Source organism: Neoarius graeffei, chromosome 12 (genome assembly GCF_027579695.1).
Source record: "Neoarius graeffei isolate fNeoGra1 chromosome 12, fNeoGra1.pri, whole genome shotgun sequence".
Taxonomy (NCBI): Eukaryota; Metazoa; Chordata; class Actinopteri; order Siluriformes; family Ariidae; genus Neoarius; species Neoarius graeffei.
In genome coordinates, this window is record NC_083580.1 from 81,363,434 (window position 1) to 81,382,767 (window position 19,334).

General features: G+C 41.1%; 1 protein-coding gene across 1 annotated transcript in view; it reads left to right on the plus strand.

The window, feature by feature from the left end:
- LOC132895713 (transmembrane protein 164) overlaps positions 1 to 19,334 on the plus strand; it is a 42,165-nt gene that overhangs the window by 12,337 nt on the left and 10,494 nt on the right. The window contains exons 2-3 of the mRNA XM_060936529.1: positions 12,453 to 12,502; positions 18,988 to 19,054. Coding sequence (XP_060792512.1) covers positions 12,453 to 12,502; positions 18,988 to 19,054 — 117 coding nt within the window. The remainder of the gene's footprint in view (positions 1 to 12,452; positions 12,503 to 18,987; positions 19,055 to 19,334) is intronic.

Sequence of the window (19,334 nt, forward strand, 5' to 3'; positions counted from 1 at the left end):
TCGAGGTTTCTTCCTCATGTCGTCTGAGGGAGTTTTTCCTTGCCACCGTCGCCACAGGCTTCATCATCGGGGATAGATTAGGGATAAAATTAGCTCATGTTTTAAGTCGTTCAAATTCTGTAAAGCTGCTTTGCGACGTTTATTGTTAAAGGTGCTATACAAATAAACTTGACTTGATATTCACATTTTTAATTTTTCAAATTTTAATTTATTTTAATTTTTAATACTTTAGTGCAATTAAAAGTTGAAACTTTCTGACTTTGACTTGAGCCCAGTTTTGGTTTCTGCCTTTAATAGAGGAAGATTTTTAAACGCTTTATCTCTGCTTCCACTTTCTCGGTACTTTTCCACGCTGCTTTTTGTCGTCTGCCGTCATTTCAGATGAAGTCTGATGTATGATCGGGTAACACTGGGAACGGCTTCTATTCTGTCCTGGATTTTAAGGTGTTCAGTTTCAGGGTTTGGGGTTTCTGAAAATGTGTTCCCTGATTTTATGAAACTTTAGTCACCTTTTTGTTCTTTTGTTAATTTAAACATTAAAGCTGAGAGCAGAAATATGACTGTTATTACACATGTAATGTGTAGAATCACGAACACGGCACTAAATACGGATTTATTTAAAAACTCAAATATGTGCACAGAGTTAGAGAGAGAGTACTGTGCAAAAGTCTTCAGCCCCCTGGGTTTCTCCCCCCCCCCCCCCCCCCCCCCATACAAACTTTGTTATAGAGTTCTATTTTATAACTTCTACATTTATCAAATCAGTACAAAAACATTTTGGAGTTCCAAACGTATTTATTGAAAATGAAAAATACTTAATATTCATTTTTACTTCAACCTTTACAACTGTGGCTAAATAATTATTGTTGGTTATTAAGAAAATGAAAAAGTATTTATTTAATTTAACAAAAGGAATATTTAGGTTGTTAAAGATTAGGAAAATAAATGTTGCGGGGTTTTTTGGTAATAAAAATGTATTTGTTTTAATTCATTCATTTATTTAATATTTTGAATTGAATCATGTGAGTGAATCATTACATACCTGAACTGTTTCCTATAAACCACCTGTTATTCTGTAGTTTCAGACCCTTGGTTATTGGTGTTAATCAGTAAAATAGATGATGATATTATTATTATTATTATGTTAAAAGTGAATGACATTAATTTATGGCTCTTTAGCGGTTCCTAATAAATGCTGATGTGTTTGTGGAGGAGATGGAGTGTGGGAGCCGTGCTCTACACCCAGTTCTGGATGATCGAGTCATTTATCACGAGTATGGAACCATCATCAGCACGGAACAATATAAGACTGCACAAGACTAATTAAGCCGTCTAACCTAGCAGGTCCGGATCATCTATATTAGCTTCACAAAGGGCCGTGTCGGTGTGGCGTCACCTCGAACAAGCCTTTAGGCCGTGTCTGTGTAAAGAGCTCACTGTGCATTCCGGAGTGTACTGTACGCTCCGGATTCAGGAACTCTGTCAGTTCTCCCGTCTGATCTTTACTCAGGCTTTAAAGTGCATATTCTGGACCAATTTCGTGTTTTGTTTTTTGGGTTTTTTTAAATATGAAAGTGGAGTCACCTGAATCCGTTGCCGTGTGGACAGGGCCTTAATAATTACGCGATAACGTTGAAGAAATTTGCAGAAAACCACCAGGTCGTTTTCTCATAAACAAACCAGCGCTGACGTAGGATTCAGAGGGAGGCGTCCCGCACGCGACGTCACGAAAATCAACGTTTCCCGGGAAATCCAAATGCCAGTTTTTTCAGAGGCGGACCAATTCGCCTCAAATGGCTTGATTTCAACTGAATTTTTCTGGTATTGCACAAGGTAAACAAACTGCACAAAATGCAGAATGTTACAGATATTTGACCAAAGTTTAATATAAAATAGAATTACATTGATTTCGCTCCTGAATTTACCCGTGATATGCACTTTAAACTTTCATGTTCTGACTCTTTTTATCATGTTAATGTTTAGTGTTTCTGTCAAACACAATTTGTCCGTTGATGTTTACGGTAACATTGTGTTTCAACACACACACACACCCTTTTCTGTGTTTGCTAATGGTGCAGTCTGATTCTCTGTGTGTGTGTGTGTGTGTGTATATATATATATATATATATATATATATATATATATATATATATATATATACACGCAAGGAGGAAACCCAAACTCTGGTCTTTGTAAACCCTAAAATCTGAGACGGTCATTGTTGAGAAATAAAAGACTAATTCATGTTTGAGTGGATTCTGGGTGGTGTTGTTGTTGTTGTTGTTGTTGTTGTTGTTGTTTTTTGTTGTTGTTGTTGTTGTTGTTTCTAGAACAAGGATGTCAAACTCAAATCAGTGAGGTTTTGAAGGGTGTAATTAAATGCTCTTTGTTTGTTAACGTGTTATCTATCTGCTGAAAGTAGAACAGGACCAACGATGACTACCAATCTGGCCTGAGTTTCCCAAAAGCATCGCAGCACAGAGATCATCGTTAAATGGTCGAGCGAGCAGCACAATGAACACTCTCTCTCCTAGTTAAGATGCTCTTATCGTTAAGAGGCTTTTGGGAAACCCACCACTGATCTTTAGCTCTACGCACTATAAAGGGAATAACGTTTTATTATACTGATTAAAGAGTAAAGAATTTTTAACATGTATTCAGGGTTGTATGGATCAGAGGATTAACACATTGCACTGAGGCTACATCCACACGACAACGAGATGTTATTTAAAAATATATCGCGTCCAAATGGGCAACGATCAGTAAAATATCAGGTCCATATGGCAACGCAACGCTTGCTGAAAACGATGCAATACATATGCCACACCTGTAGGGGCGCTGTAAGACGGTCCCTTCGGAGACACCAGAACAATAGAAGAAGTAAGGACGCATGCGCATAAACTATTATGCGCGAGACTTCATATTAGCCACAAACTCAGGAAAATCTGTTTGTAAAATTACATTATAATGACCAAATACAATGAAAAGTATTTTTCCAGTCTCACCTGTGAAAGGTAATCCCATGTGATCTCGTTTGGACGGCAAACCTGTTGGTACAGTTAAACGCAGCTAATCTTTATTCTCCGCTTTGACCTATCCAATATGGCGGCGAGGATGACGTATGATTCTACACGGAAGGCGGCGTCTTTAATGGTCCGGAATAAATTGAATGCTACACGTTGATGGATTAATTTGCTCTGCTACGCCCTTTTTGAGGAATGTATTGTAGGACTTAAACCAACATCTGAAGTGGTGAGATCGCTCCTTTTTTTCCCTATTTTTGCTGGCGGGATTGACTCTGCCCTAAGGGCTATTTTCTCTCTCTCTCTCTCTCTCTCTCTCTCTCTCTCTCTCTCACTTTGCACCATTACACAATAAATATTCACAGTGAAAATATTTTGTAAGCGCGTTTCATGAACCAGGTTATAGGATTTGTTGACAACTCGCATCGAGTTCGTTACACTTCTACCCGGCGTGAAGCACTCACAGTCATGTGGTTGTGACGTCATCGTAAACAAATCCGTTCTACTCATCCAGACGACTTCACAACGGCAATGTTGCCAGATCTTTCCACTCTGGAACCCGTTCTCAAAAAGATTGCGTTTTGGGCACCCAAAACGCCGGTGCCGTGTGGACGCCAGGCCTAAACGATAAGCAATTGTATCGGAGTCACCTGAATCCGTTGCCGTGTGGACAGGGCCTGAGTCTCAAAGTGGTTTAAAGGGAATTTTCCAGATTAATACTACATTCAGGTACATGTTGTGTAAGGTTATGCGATCTTCTGGTGCTTTAAATGGACCATTTTTACTTTTTGCTCTCACATCGTATGGAGTTTATGCACTCAACTGTTCAACTCAATTTTACTGACTATTTATTTGACTTTATTTACTTACTTGCGCAACCCCTTATACATGAAATGTGATGTTTTACTTTTTTAAATTATATAACATGTTCAGAAGTTGTTCTGTGATGAACTTGCGCAAGCTAAGATTGTGTACAGTGTTAAACTAATGCTGCGCTCCGTTTCCCTCAGACGCTGGAAATCAGAGCAGGAAATGACGCCACACCCAAATTAACCGCGTTCCAGTTCAACAACTCAGAAAACCAGTCCCAGGAATTAGCTCAGTTCTCACCAGGTTTACCAAAGCATTATAGAATATTTTTTTTTTTTATAGAGCATTTTTTATAACAGCAGAAAACCACATCAGGTTTCAGTCCTGTCATGAAGAACATTTAATCTGAGCCTACACTGGGCTTCCAGACTGGATGAAGTTTGGATAAACGTCACCCAATCTGATGAGTCTTGATGGTTAATTGTTGGATGGTTGACTTCATTGTCATGAATCCATGGAACTGACCTGCTTTGTGTGAACCGTTCAGGCTGGTGGTGGTTGTGTGATGGTGTGGGGAATGGGTTTTTTTTTTTTGGTAACATATTGAGCCCCTTAATACTTCTCAGGCATGATGACATCACAATATCGCTGCATAAACACACTCAGTCTGGCTTCATAGCGTCCTCTATAAACTTACATTCATGTGACTTTAAAAGGGCAACTTTTATAATTTATATGTCATGTATGCAATACACTAAATATTTGAATATTCATTATTCAAAGTTCCTTTGAAGTTAACTGTAATAACTAAATAAGCAACACAGAAATAAAAGTTTTGGCAATTACGTGTCATTGTGAATGACACAAACAAGAACACGCCCATTTTTGACGTTTTAACTCCAAATAAAACCCCACAAACATGATCTCGTTTGGGTGAAAAATAAAACGAGGCTTTTTGTGCACGGCTGTTTGTAGTGGAGGCGCCGCAGCAGGGATGCGAATGTTTGCTTACCGTTGTGTTGAAAAGCTGGCTGCTGTTTCCTTCCTGCTGCTTTCATGCCTTCAGGCTTTAGATCCATTCTGTGTTTTGTGTGTGCTCCAGAGACTCCAAATGCTCTGCTCGGTTTTCCCTCGAAACAATCCCCGCTCTGTTTTGTGTGCAGAGACCGATGGATGAACGTTGTGTTACTGGACTTGGGGCCTTTTTTTTTTTTTTTTTTGTGGTCAAAGCTCATCTCATCTCATTATCTGTAGCCGCTTTATCCTGTTCTACAGGGCCGCAGGCGAGCTGGATCCTATCCCAGCTGACTACGGGCGAAAGGCGGGGTTCACCCTGGACAAGTCACCAGGTCATCACAGGGCTGACACATAGACACAGACAACCATTCACACTCACATTCACACCTACGCTCAATTTAGAGTCACCAGTTAACCTAACCTGCATGTCTTTGGACTGTGGGGGAAACCGGAGCACCCGGAGGAAACCCACGCAGACACGGGGAGAACATGCAAACTCCGCACAGAAAGGCCCTCGCCGGCCACGGGGCTCAAACCCGGACCTTCTTGCTGTGAGGCGACAGCGCTAACCACTACACCACCGTGCCGCCCACGTGGTCAAATCTACATGTCTTTTTTTTTTTCATTTCCGTTTCCGGTTGAGAGTATGTCATGTGCGTTCTGGCTGCCGCTTCTCACCAGAGCATCTTTATTTTATTTCTTTTTCTATTTTTTTTCTGTGTGTTTGTGTAGTTTGATGTTTGTTTGAGTGTTTTGTCCGCCGGTTGTGGTGTAGCTCCGGACCTAGTTTGGGTGTCGGTTCCCTCCAGGCCTTGGTTCACCGTGGGTGATGCCTGCGCTCCCAGCTATGGACTGCAGTGAGCTCGTTGCTCATTTTACATCATGGTTGTCCAGCGCTCTGCGCTTTAACGCTTGGCGTGATGTTCCGAGCGATGTTGCTTGGTGGTGTCGCGGCGGCTGTGCAGGCGGTTTGGAATACACCAGCGCTCTGCGTGGCGGAGCTTCTCTGCTCGCTTTATGGATCCATGGTGTGGTGTTCGAGCGATGTTGCTGCCAGTGTCACGGCAGCGGTGCTGGAGATGTGGGACTTGTTTTCGTGCACCTTTTGGTGGGACTGTGGCTGCTACACCACGGGAATTACATCCTGACCCCTACTTGGTGGACTTTTTATTTATTTATTATCTATTTATTTATTTTTTTCTTTTGTTTATAATTGTAAAGCGTCCTTGGGTTTTTTGAAAGGCGCTATATAAATGTAACTTATTATTATTATTATTATTATTATTATTATATGTCTATAATTTGTGATTGACTGTTTTAAAAAAGCTCTGCTAACGATTTATCATCCAGAACAGATTAAAAAACCCCTTAAAGATATGGAGTAGGCTCCAGCTTGCCTGCGACCCTGTAGAACAGGATAAAGCGGCTACAGATAATGAGATGAGATGAGATATGGAGTGACTGCTGGTTAACAAAACAAAACTTGGACATCACCATGGCAACACGTTTCTGTAAAATGACTCGCTCCGTCACGCAGTGTAAAGACCAGGAACCCTGCGGAGGTCCAGGTTTATTTTTTAGACGCGTCATTACTATGAGTCTGTGATCGATTTTGTGCGTCACTTCATTCAGACCAAGCGCTCACACGTTTCCGTCGGGTTTGGAATTTTAAAAAAATTGCCAGACCTGTAGTGTACATTTTCTTTTGCAGAGTTTTCTTCCTGTTTAGTTTCTTTTTGCTTTCAGCATGTGCAGCTCTACCTCTGAATGCCTCGATTAACCGTAGTTTGGTGAAGAGCAGCTAGCTTTAACACAGACCGTTACCGCTGGGTTCATAACGAGGTTAACATTTTAAAGGTGTGTGGTGAGATTTATTAAAAATAGACCATTAACGGTTAAACGAGTGGAGCTTAATAAGATTTTAATAATTTGTTTTTTTAACTCGTTGAGCCCATGCCCATCTCTGTACACAAAGCTCCACCCCCAAAACTAGTTAGCACGCTAACTACAGCAAGAATTCTCAGAATTCTATAAACACAAAATGACTTTTCCTCAGAATGATTTATGAGGGCGTGTTGGGGGCGTGTCTATAAACTGACTAACAAAAGGCTAATCTAAGTGTAAGGTTTTATTCCTTTGTAAGGATAAATAATTGTAAGGATTTATTCTTAATTGTAAGGATTTATTCTGTTCAGTTAAAAATGACCTTCTGGTCAGCTAGACACAGTATTTTTGTTTAAAAATTCCATTCTGTCTGAACATTGCTATCATATCATGAGAACAGGCTGTGCGTCAGGGACAGCCCTGTGCTATCATATCATCAGAACATTCTGCTTATTTTGATATGAAATGTGTATTATTGATCAGAAATGTGTCTGAACAGCATCAAGGTCTTCAGTGATGTCACACTTATTCTTACAGACACAGATATCAAAATGATGTCATTTCATCCACACAGATAACACACACATATAAAATCCCCTGTATTCTCTCGTCTCATTGGGGACTTGTGAATAAAAGATTGTGAACTTATGGGGTTCCTGTCTTTTTTTCACGACTCACCCCCAGACGTCTGGGTGACACGGGGGGACTGATCTCGAGATGGTGAGGGCAAGAGGTGAAGAACCCTAACACTAAGTATGAACAAACGTTCTGCACCTTTTTTTAACCTACACAACACACTTGTTCTGAAATAAAGTCTTAAACTTATTATTCATATTCTTTTCTACATAATTTTGCACATTATTATAACTAGGAAGAAATGAAAAATATTGTCTGAAAGACTTTGGGGCGGGGAGTGAAAAATCATCTTCAAGTGCAGCGCAAGTGCAAACTTCTTCTGACTGATTCCCTTTATCCTGTGAGGAGCCATTTCTACCCTGATGGGCGGGGTCTATTCTAAATAATATAAATCAAATGCTGTGACCTTCACACTGACTAGATATCACGTACGTGTCCGAGATCTTAGACCAGGTGACTGTACAGCGGGAGTTTCAGAAGGAGTCATTTTGCGGCCTGCTTTACTTTGATTTGTTAATCATGAAATACATCGAGATCGGTGTCGTTTTGTGTCTTTTGTTTAGCAAGACACGTGCAGCTCTACTTTATACCAAACACGACGGCTGAGGAAGCAGTGCTCAGACGCCTCGAACAAAATGTGGATGTTTCCAAAAAAATGTGAAGCCCAAGATCAGTTGCTTTAATGATTCATCGACATGTCTGTATCTGCACAGAAACGTTTCCTCCAGTGTGTGAGAAATTAATGTTCACGCTGATGATCCATATCCACTGATAAAGATTTAATCAAAGGCAGGATGACTGAAGGAGCATCGCACCAGATATTACAGGAGATAATAAAACGACTGCAGTTTGTGAGGGAGGAGGTCGTATTTATCGCCTCTGCAGATTCAGTAAGCCAGAGCCAGGTGGCCTGCTTTAGCACTTCAGTAAATTTATTCCACTTCCCCGTCCTTCCAGTGAACAGGCTGTAGGCGGGGCTTATTTTCACCCGGGGAGTTGAATTCACTGTATCGGAAAGAAAAGGAAGATTGAGTCTATTCTGAGCTCGAATGCTAATTTGAACAAGAGACAAAGACACAAGTTCATGATCATCTAATTTGACTCTCTAGAATGCCCTGCCCCCTCACAGGAGGCGTGTCTTGCTCTACAGAACAGCACAGTGGTTCGATGCTGTGTTTTTGGCACTGTGTAACAGGTCACAGACCTTTTCCTGCTATTCATCTCTCACTTTCTCTTTCTCTCTCTCTGAGCCACGCCCTGTGAGTGTACTTTCACACATGCAGTCGAACATGGGTGTGTTTTTCCTCTTTCTGCAATCAAAATCCATGACTGTCTGAGTGAGGTATATCTGTGACGAATCTCAGTCGTCCACGTACATAGTAATCTGTGGTTGGTTGAAGAGAGCAACTGGACTTGCTTGAAGATTCTTGAAAACGTTTCGCCTCTCCTCCGAAAGGCTTCCTCAGTTCTGTCTGACTACTAGGGAGTATCCAGTATTTATCCTCTCATGGATCATCATAGAATCCGAATCAGAATGCTGATGGCTGCATTGTGGGCGGCTGATAAAAGATGTCATAGACCCCCACCTCTGTTCAGTGATGGTCGTTCCAGGTTGACAAAAATGAACGATCCTCTCTGGCTAAGATGTCTGCCAGTTTTCTGGAAGTCCTCCCGTACTCCCACACCAGTCGAAGTTCATTTTTGTCATTCATTTTTGTCAACCTGGAACGACCATCATTGAACAGAGGTGGGTGTCTATGACATCTTTTATCAGCCGCCCACAATGCAGCCATCAGCATTCTGATTCGGATTCTATGATGATCCATGAGAGGATAAACACTGGATACTCCCTAGTAGTCAGACAGAACTGAGGAAGCCTTTCGGATGAGAGGCGAAACGTTTTCAAGAATCTTCAAGCAAGTCCAGTTGCTCTCTTCAACCAACCACAGGTGTCTGAGTGAGGTGTTCTCCGTCTGCTTCTGACTGAATTCTTTCTCACTGCAGTCGAACTGAGAAAGCGATTCCGCTGCAGGAAGTGAATGAAACGCGCTGTGTGTTTTAGGTCGCAGTGTGTTTCTGTAGGTGCGAGCTGCTCAACTGAACAAGAAATGCAATGTGTTGTCGAGACGAACAGAGAAAAAATAAACACTGGCTGTGACGCACAATGTTTTAGACTAATGATTCATATAATTATCTAGTTATTTATTTAGCGCAGCGTTGTGTTCTCCCTGCATGCTGAAGTGATTTTTATGATTTTCTTTTCTCACTTGGTTGAGATTTGTTCACCTTTTTCCATCACTGTATTTCTGGGCAACGAATTAGAGTTTTATGAGGATCTTTTCAACCTGACACGCCCCTCGGACAAACCCCCCCCCCCCCCCCCCGATTTGTTTAAAAGTGATATTATAGCCCTTTTCCCATAAGACGACACAGCTCCCTGAAGTCTAACTGAAATGTCTGTGACCTGCTTTGGTCAAAATATTACAAGTTCTGTTCCTTTAAATGATAACGAGCTCCTGCTCAGCCAGTCATTCCGTCCTGAGCTCGGCGTCCTGATGCTCAGCGAGGCTTAAATAACTCTCTTATCTTTATACTGATAAGGTGCAGTTTCTTATCAAGAGCAGTGAAGGAGTCGACTCTGTGATTTGCTTATCTGGGAATGAAAAGCAATGTCATTGCTGTGAATACATATATAATAATATAATTTACTTCGTGTCTTAAAGTAATGATGGATGTCGTTTCTCTTTACTTAGTTGTTCAGTTCTTTACATAATATGGATTACTACAGTCGTGGTGTTGAATAGGGTTATTTACTTATAGTATTTTTATTGTTTACAATTTACTGTTTGATCTCAAACACATTAAGAAGGTAAGAAACTCGTCCACTAATGACCTTTTGACGAGACACGGCTGTTAATTGAAAAGCGTTCCAGGCGACTCCCTCATGAAGCTGGTTAAGAGAATGACAATAGTGTACAAAGCGTCATCAAGAGAAACGCTGGATACGCTGAAGAATCTAAAATACCGTATATATACATTTTTTTTTTAAAACACTTTTTTTGGTTTACTGCATAATTCCATAGATGTTCCAGATGTTATTTCATAGTTTTGATGTCTTCAGTTTTGTTCTACAGTGTAAAGAATAATCACAATACACAAACACCTCTGAATGTTTGAGTCCGTGACATCAGGAGATCGTTTTTTTTTTTTTTTTCCCCCCCACTACGACCAAATTCAGTTCCTGTAGTTCAGACACATGAAAAGGGTGAACTTCCTCCAACAGTTCTAAGAACTAAGTTCCTCTGGTCTGATAGTGTCCCCCATGGAGCCCCATCGGCAGGAGGAGAAGATCTCAGTTGAAGAAATGTAAACCATGAGAAGCTGGGGACAGGGTAATGGTCTCTGAGTTCTTGATGTGAACATGGCCTCTGATCGTTATATAATTCAGAATCTGATGGAGCCAAACCCCCAGATGATTTGGTGGAATTGGATGCGGGGCTTTTTACCTTTCCACAGAAACCTAGTGGTCATTGATTTGATTGTCAGTCATGTGTTGGTGCTGTAGGAAGCGTAGAGAAGAGAAAACTCAGTCTGTCAAGAAGATTGTTTTTGATAAAGGAGATCCTTCTTTAAAGAGACATCTTAAGAATAGACTCTCCGAATCTCTGAAGGTCAGTGGAAATGTTCATAACACCGACGGACGTGAAAGCAGAATTATGCCGTTTAATGTGAGGAATAGAAGATAAAGTGAGTACAGATTTCTGTCCAGTTAAATGTGTTTAATCCTTTTATGGTCTGTTAAATAGAAGAATAATAGCTGTGTAAACATCGCGTCTGATTACTCATGCTGTCAGAATGTGTGTGTGTGTGTTCGGTGGACGTGTATTTGAGTCACAATGGTGTTCAAAACACGGCTCATGTTTCAGATGTCAATTTGTTTAAAGCTAATTGAGTTGTGATGAAGAGACCTCACTCAGGTTTCCAGTTGATTCTCCTCTAGAAGTTCAGTGAGGCTGTGGAACAAAACTGCACTTTAACATCAGTAACATGAGAAGATGAGTAAAAGTGTTGTTTATCTGTTTATAGCGATGGATAATGTGTGCATTTTGTTCTGTTCACCAGCCCGAGCGTTCTCGTTCCTCGGTCCAGGTGAACGTGAAAAGCTGAGCGACTTCACTGCTTTCACAGACTTGTCTTCTCCCTGTGTTTAATATCGCACTCGGATGAGGTTTTTCTCAGTCAGACATTCATTTCAAACTCTTACACACTCCTCACTTTTTATGTTAATGCTGAGACTAAACCTTGTTCCATGCAGGTGACTTTGGATTGGATTACACATAACGTGTGATGAATGCAAATTGTGTCCAGTTTTGGATCCGTATAGAGAGTTTGGAATTCAGAATATGGGATCATCAGGACTGGTGAAATTCTTTGCATGAAAACGCAACTGTGTGTGTGTGTGTGTGTGTGTGTGTGTGTGTGTAATGAAATTTTCTGGACGTTAACCACAAACCCATCTTGCGCTGTTTCACCTTTCCCCTTCCATGTTGAGTGGAGGATTCTTGTGTAACCCAATTGAATTTTAAACTGATTTTAGTGCCATGTTAGCGTTCCGGTGTGACTCATGTCTTCCTGATGATCACAGATGGCTGGCATATGCTGTTTGGAGAACTCTGACCCTCGTCTACTGGGAATGTTTAACCCTGAATCGGTTTGGTAGAACATAGAATTCAATCATGAAACGTGAGAACAGATCAGATTGTACATGAACTGGCCAATAGAAGCTGCTTATTATTATTATTATTATTATTATTATTATTATTATTATTATCTAATTTATTTTATGTCTTCAGTGAAAATGAGCCAATTTTCCACTGTTTTTTTTTTTTTTGGAATTTAATAATAATAATAATAATAATAATAATAATAATAATAATTTATTTTCTAATCTTGTATTGAAAATGTTTTGTGTTGTTCTACCCGTCATTACGCTGACCCAAAGTTATAAATATCGCTTGCAAACTTACACAGTAAACGTCTCCACTAACAACGGTTCGTTATGTGTTTGTTCCGTTTTCACAGATCTTCCTGCTGGCGTGTCCGCCCTGTAAGACAGCCATGGTCGTTTTTAGGTGAGTAACAACTCCCTTATGTAAGAATGTTTAAACTTGTAGAATTTATCCACTAACTGCACTCAGGCCGAGCTCTACATGTGGGACAAAACCTGTGACTGACGTGTGTGTGACGTCCCAGCAGCGTAACCCAGCCCTGATTCTGATTTCTAACTAAGAATCGCTAATTCAGTCGTGTGCTTCATGCATTTCCCGTGTGTGAGCGTGGTAAAGTAGAAACATTATTCCAAAGCAGAGTATTTTTGCACAGCAGCTGCCAAATTAATAATGGAGAAAAAAAAGAGGATCATACAGATGACTTAATAATATTTGATTACTGGAGTTCTGTTTTCAGGATTTTAAATTTTATTTTCAATAAAAAGCTCAAGAATTTCCAGGTTATTCCTTGATAAATGGATTAAATACCAGGTTTTAATCAAATGGGTTTCATAGTTTCACAAAACACACGAGAGAACCTGTGGAGCCAAATAAGTAAATTGTAATTTGTATGAAATTAATTATAATATAATACTTACTGGGCGGCACGGTGGTGTAGTGGTTAGCGCTGTCGCCTCACAGCAAGAAGGTCCGGGTTCGAGCCCCGTGGCCGGCAAGGGCCTTTCTGTGTGGAGTTTGCATGTTCTCCCCGTGTCCGCGTGGGTTTCCTCCGGGTGCTCCGGTTTCCCCCACAGTCCAAAGACATGCAGGTTAGGTTAACTGGTGACTCTAAATTGAGCGTAGGTGTGAATGTGAGTGTGAATGGTTGTCTGTGTCTATGTGTCAGCCCTGTGATGACCTGGCGACTTGTCCAGGGTGAACCCCGCCTTTCACCCATAGTCAGCTGGGATAGGATCCAGCTCGCCCGCGACCCTGTAGAACAGGATAAAGCGGCTACAGATAATGGATGGATGGATGGAATGTTCTATTGCTCCAAAATATCATTAGAAATTAAATATTTTTACAGTTTTAGAGGTTACAAATAGTTTGAGAATCAGTGATGTTGACTGTCGTATGGTTGGCGCTGCCAGAAGGCCTGGTTTGCTTATTTGTTATTAACATTTTTCATTTTTAATAAAATGAATATTTTAGTTAATAGGCTACTATGTTTTAATCAAACATTTACAAATGTTTGTAAATAATAATTGTTAGTTATTAAGAAAATGAGACAAAAGTTTTTTTTTTTTAATTTAACAAAAATAATTAAGTTGTTAAAGAATAGGAAAATAAATGTTGCATATTTTTTGGAAAATATTTTTTTCTTCATTTTTTATTATTATTATTATTATTATTATTATACATTTTTTTCAAACATGTCATGGGCAGGGCTCTACAGTGCGCACGTTTCACTCGCATTTGTGAGCGAATTTTTCGACATGCGAACGACGAAAAAAAACGCGCATTCGTGCGAGGGCTTCTTGCAGCCGACAATTTAGAAAAGCACTGAGCACAGACGCAACGAGTTTAACATTCTAAAATGTATCAAACGTTAAACTGCAAAGTATGTAAATCCAGCGCTGGATAGCCTACCGAATATAGTGTAACGAGTAACGGCCTGGATTGTTGTAAGTGTGTGTGTTCAGTGGTGTGTGTGTGTTCTGCCTACGCCTTGCTCCCTGTCTGTATTTGCGTGCATTGCCTCTGTCTTGCACTGCGGTGGTTCCCATGTTAGCCGGGGGGGTGTGGGAGAGTGAAAAAGTTACTTTTTTTTTGCCGTTCTGCCACATCTTTCTGTGATTGCCCCTCTTTCCCACGGTTGTATGTTGTGGGTGTGGCATTAGGTGGGAAAAGTGCTTTTTAGGGATTCATCAGATCATTCAACTGAAAGATAACTGAGAGCTGGTTCGGACCACACACATCACACATCACATTATCTCTAGCCGCTTTATCCTTCTACAGGGTCGCAGGCAAGCTGGAGCCTATCCCAGCTGACTACGGGCGAAAGGCGGGGTACACCCTGGACAAGTCGCCAGGTCATCACAGGGCTGACACATAGACACAGACAACCATTCACACTCACATTCACACCTACGGTCAATTTTAGAGTCACCAGTTAACCTAACCTGCATGTCTTTGGACTGTGGGGGAAACCGGAGCACCCGGAGGAAACCCACGCGGACACGGGGAGAACATGCAAACTCCACACAGAAAGGCCCTCGCCGGCCCCGGGGCTCGAACCCAGGACCTTCTTGCTGTGAGGCGACAGCGCTAACCACTACACCACCGTGCCGCCCCTGGTTCGGACCGATCTGAGAAATATATTCACTATGCAGAGAATGGCGTTTTTTAAAAGCAATGATGGTGGAAACAAGAATAAAAGAACGGACGAGGAAGAAAGTGTAGTGAAGAAAGCTAGAACGATGGGAGAAGGTGCGGGAAAATTATATAATGAGATGGAAAGCACACACCCCAGTGCAAACATTTAGATGGGAACATACAACACAGCAGAAAAACAAATAATATACAGTATATACAAATGGTGCATGTCACAACACAGCAGAAAAACAAAGAATATATACACAGCTGGGCGTGTTGAGCTGCAGATGTTAATTGCACATTAGTTATAGAAACTCAGTTCAGCTACAAAACTCAGGATATTGCACTGTATTTGGTATTGCATTGTATTGGGTATGGATGTAAAAGTGTAGAAATATAAATATAAAATGTACAAAAGCTATAAAAACTAAAAAGTTGCTGTGTGAGGTTGCACTGTAATAAGTATTGCACTGTATCAGGTCAGTGTGAGAATATTGTCCTTTTAGGTCCTTGTTGGTGCATTGTTGCACCTGCCAGAAGTGGCGTCAGTCAGTGCATGTAATTAGCCTTTTTCACATTACGTCACTTGCAGAAGAACCTCACATCCGTTTTCAGCCTTTTGAATGGAAGAAGAGGCGGCATGCTAATCTGCTGGCTAACAAGTAGCAACCATAGAAAGTCAGTAAACTTCCTTTCCAAAACAAGGCAGATAGGTGACTGGAATGGTCGCTAACAATACGTAATGATAAACAACAATGCGCAATATTATTATCAATCTTATATTTGAATGACACAGTTTTGTTAACATATGTTGCCGCCGTATACCTCTTCTTCCATTCAAAAGGCTGAAAACGGATACGAGTTCCCCTGCAAGTGACGTAATGTGAAAAAGGCTAATTGTTGAAGGTGGTTATGGCCTGTGGGGAAAAACTGTTTTTGAGTCTGTTGGTCGTTGCTTTGATGCAGCTGTAACGCCTGCCTGAGGGCAGCAAGTCAAAGAACTCAGAGCCAGGGTGGGAGCTGTCCTTGATGATGTTGTTAGCTCTGCTGAGCTCTGCTCTCTGTTTAGCTACTGTTTGTTCATTCATTCAGTTGTTCGTCATTCATTCATTCATTCATTCTCAATTGAATTTTGCGTTTTATGTGTTGGTGTGTCTAAGGTTTGCGATGCAATAAACCTTTTTCCCTGTGCTCCTAAAATTTTTAACTTAGGAGCACGTATGCTCCTGAAAAAAAAAAAAGTTAGTGTAGAGCCCTGGTCATGGGAAAATCGAATTGTGAACCTAATATCATGAATTGAATCAACTTGTGAATTGAGTGAATCGTTACTCGCTCATGAAGCTCCACATCACTGCTGTTTCCTCTCGTCGTGATCTCGCCCGCTATCAGAGACCCATATCTTTATGAATATGAGTGAATGATGGCAGTATTGGATCAGTGTTGGTGGTATTGATGCATCCCTCATTGAAACCCAGCAATTTTGTGTTCTGTACGATCCGTAATGACATGATGATCATGTCGCCTGCAGCTGTGAAGTGCATCATATCAACGCTTGTGTTTAATCAGAACAAACACAACGGTGTCTGAGAGAAATGATTCCTATTCCTCTTAGATTATGTGGAGCGTAATCTAACTGGATGACTTGTTACCATAGAAACCATAATGTATTAGGATGAGTATGTTAATATAAACCTGATGTTCATGTTACAGCTGGAAAAACTGTCCAAGCTGCTGTTATCCAGAAATACTGCACACCACCTTCTGACCAATCAGATTCGAGAATTCATCCACGCTATAGTCTGATCCAGGACACTCGCGGTTGTGCTCATCGTCATGGCGATGTGATGTGTATGACGCGAGTCGCGATGGAGGAGGCGGGATTGGCAGCTCCATGTTAACTGCCCTGTTGTGCTTTTGGTCTCGGTGAGGTGATTGAGGACGACAGTGAGAAATAGTTTTCCGAGCGCTGAGCTGAACTGAACGCTGAGACGTTCCGAGGAGAACCAGCTTCTCTGGGTGTGTGAATTTGCACGGTGGTGTTAGGGCTGATTTTATAGCTCTACCCGTCATTTGCACATCGTATAAAAACGCTCGAGTCAAGTCTTCATACTTGCATGTGATGTGAGCGTGTCCTCTAGGGGGCAGTGTTTCATGAAACACAACAGAATTTACAGTAAAGGATTCAACAAAAACAAAGGAGAGTATGGATTTATTTTTTAGTGTTAGGAAGCCAAAATAACTTAAGTCAAAAATAACGATGTCTTGAGTTACAGTAACTTGCTGTATGAGTGTATGAGTAGGCGTGTCCAAACTTTTGACTGGTCCTGTGTGTAACAGTTGTTCAGATCTGTTTGTCTTTGGAGATCTTCTGATCATCTTCTGATCATCTCCTGTGGGTCTGTTGGAGTGAAATGGCTGGAAGTAACTGAAGTATCTGTGTGTATGAACCTGTTTGCAAGTCAAATTGTTTTACAAAAGTTTGCTTTCATGTTTGTTTGCAATACAAATGAGAATTTCTGCCACATTACCGTCCTGGCTCGGTGCTTTGCATGTCGCAGGATCGATCCGGAAGCTGTGGATCATGTCGAGTTACTGGGGAGGTTATAAACCCATAATGACAGTGTTCTTTAAAGTCAAACAAAACCCAAAATAAACGCCGTTTGCTGATCATGGTAAGTGCCCTGATGTGCCCTACACATGTTTAAATTAAAAATCGAACTTTATAACATGAATTTATCCATTTTTAAAAGTTATGTTGTTGCTAAAAATAGGTTTACCTGAAACCAGGGATATCCGCCTGTGACATAACTGGATCACTAGAACACCGTTTACCTTCGTTACACAGAGCCGTCAAATAAAAGCCTCTAATTCTAAAAAAAAAAATCCCCAGCAACCACTACGCTCTCTCTCTCTCTCTCTCTCTCTCTCTCTCTCTCTCTCTCTCTCTCTCTCTCTTCTGTGTGTGTGTGTTTTCACTGCTTCAGACAGGTTAAATGCAGAGAAAGAATTTCGCTCTGCTGTAATGTAGATGTGACAAATAAAGGCTTCTAATTCTAAAAATCTAATCAGAAATTTTCTGTAGCCGTGTGATTTTTACTGGCAACAAAATCCACGAATCAACAGACTTCACTTTTATGAAGTTTAAATCTCACTCGGTGAGCTAACACATACGCAGTAATGATACAGATACTTGTAAACAATGGCGGTTGTCATAGCAACGCAGTTCTTGCTGTCTAAAAGATCGCTTTTCTCAGTGAATAAAAACAAAAGCATGTCACATAAAATTACAAGGAAAGTTAAATTTTTTTGGGGGGAAAAAAATCCGTGAATAGTCGGTGATGGAATTTATAGGCAGTAAAAGGCTCCCAAAGGCTGGGTAGGGGTCTGCTCACTGTTTACGTGTGTGTGTGTGTTCACTGCTTCAATGATCAGGCTTATTTTTACACCCAAATGCTTGACACTCGGCACGTTCAGGGTTGTTTACAACAATTTCGAAGTAATGTATCCGCTAGATCTCAGCCTCGGTAAGTCATCTAGCATGCAAGTCAAGTTTGTTTGTATAGCGCTGCTGCTTTACGTCCCGGGGCTCCCGTGTTACCTTCTGTTTCTCCCCTTTCAGTTATGCTGTCATAGTTAGTTTTGCTGAAGTCCCTGCTTGCACTCAGCGCAGTATGTATACTGTTCCTACTTATTCAGGTGACAGTGGGCATGTAAGTGACGTCACAATCATGGATTCTCACAATTTGTCCTCAGAGCGCGATATCTGAACCTCAGACAGAGTGAGATGTTCAGCGCTCAGGGACATCGTTTGTTTTTCTTTTAAAGTAAAATCTGTACACAGTGTACAGGGACAAATATGAACAAGTGAACACTCGAACGTGTCTGGTGTGAATATTAACCTTCAGTATAAAGGAGTTTATTTTGGGTTTTGTTTGGCTTTAAGGACCGAGTCCCTTTTTGACCCGGAGTCAGAGCTCGGACTGATGATGCTCCCGTGCAGAGAAAATAAAACCTGTGTAGGACACCGACACAAAAATGCGAATAAATGAATATTTCTGCATTACAAATGCCAAAGTGTGTGTGTGTGTGTGTATGTGTAAAAATGTATGTGTGTAATTTATTGTTCAGCACCTCCTCTTAAATGTTGTTAGTGATTGTAGCTGTGCTGCAGAGACGGTTCTGTCCCGGCAGGAGCGATCACCGGACATCCGGAAGACTTTTTAATTCACGTTAATGTGTTTTCTTTCCTCCAGGCTTCAGGTCCACATGCTGAACGGTGCCCTGTTAGCGCTGCTCTTCCCCATCGTCAACACGAGATTAGTAAGTACTGTTTACTGTGTGTTTAATCACACACACACACACACACACACACACACACACACACACACACACACACACACACACACACACCTTATAACCCAACATGAGCAAACTACAGCATTATGAAATGAGTTTCCAGTGACACTCGGCTCTCTTCTTCCTGTCCCTGTTTATCTTCCTGAAAGCGTCCGTACTGAACGTGCTCCATGTCGATCTTTCTGTTATTGTATCTAAACCTGAGCAGAAATCACCTCCACGCTTTAGGATCTCTTTCACCGTG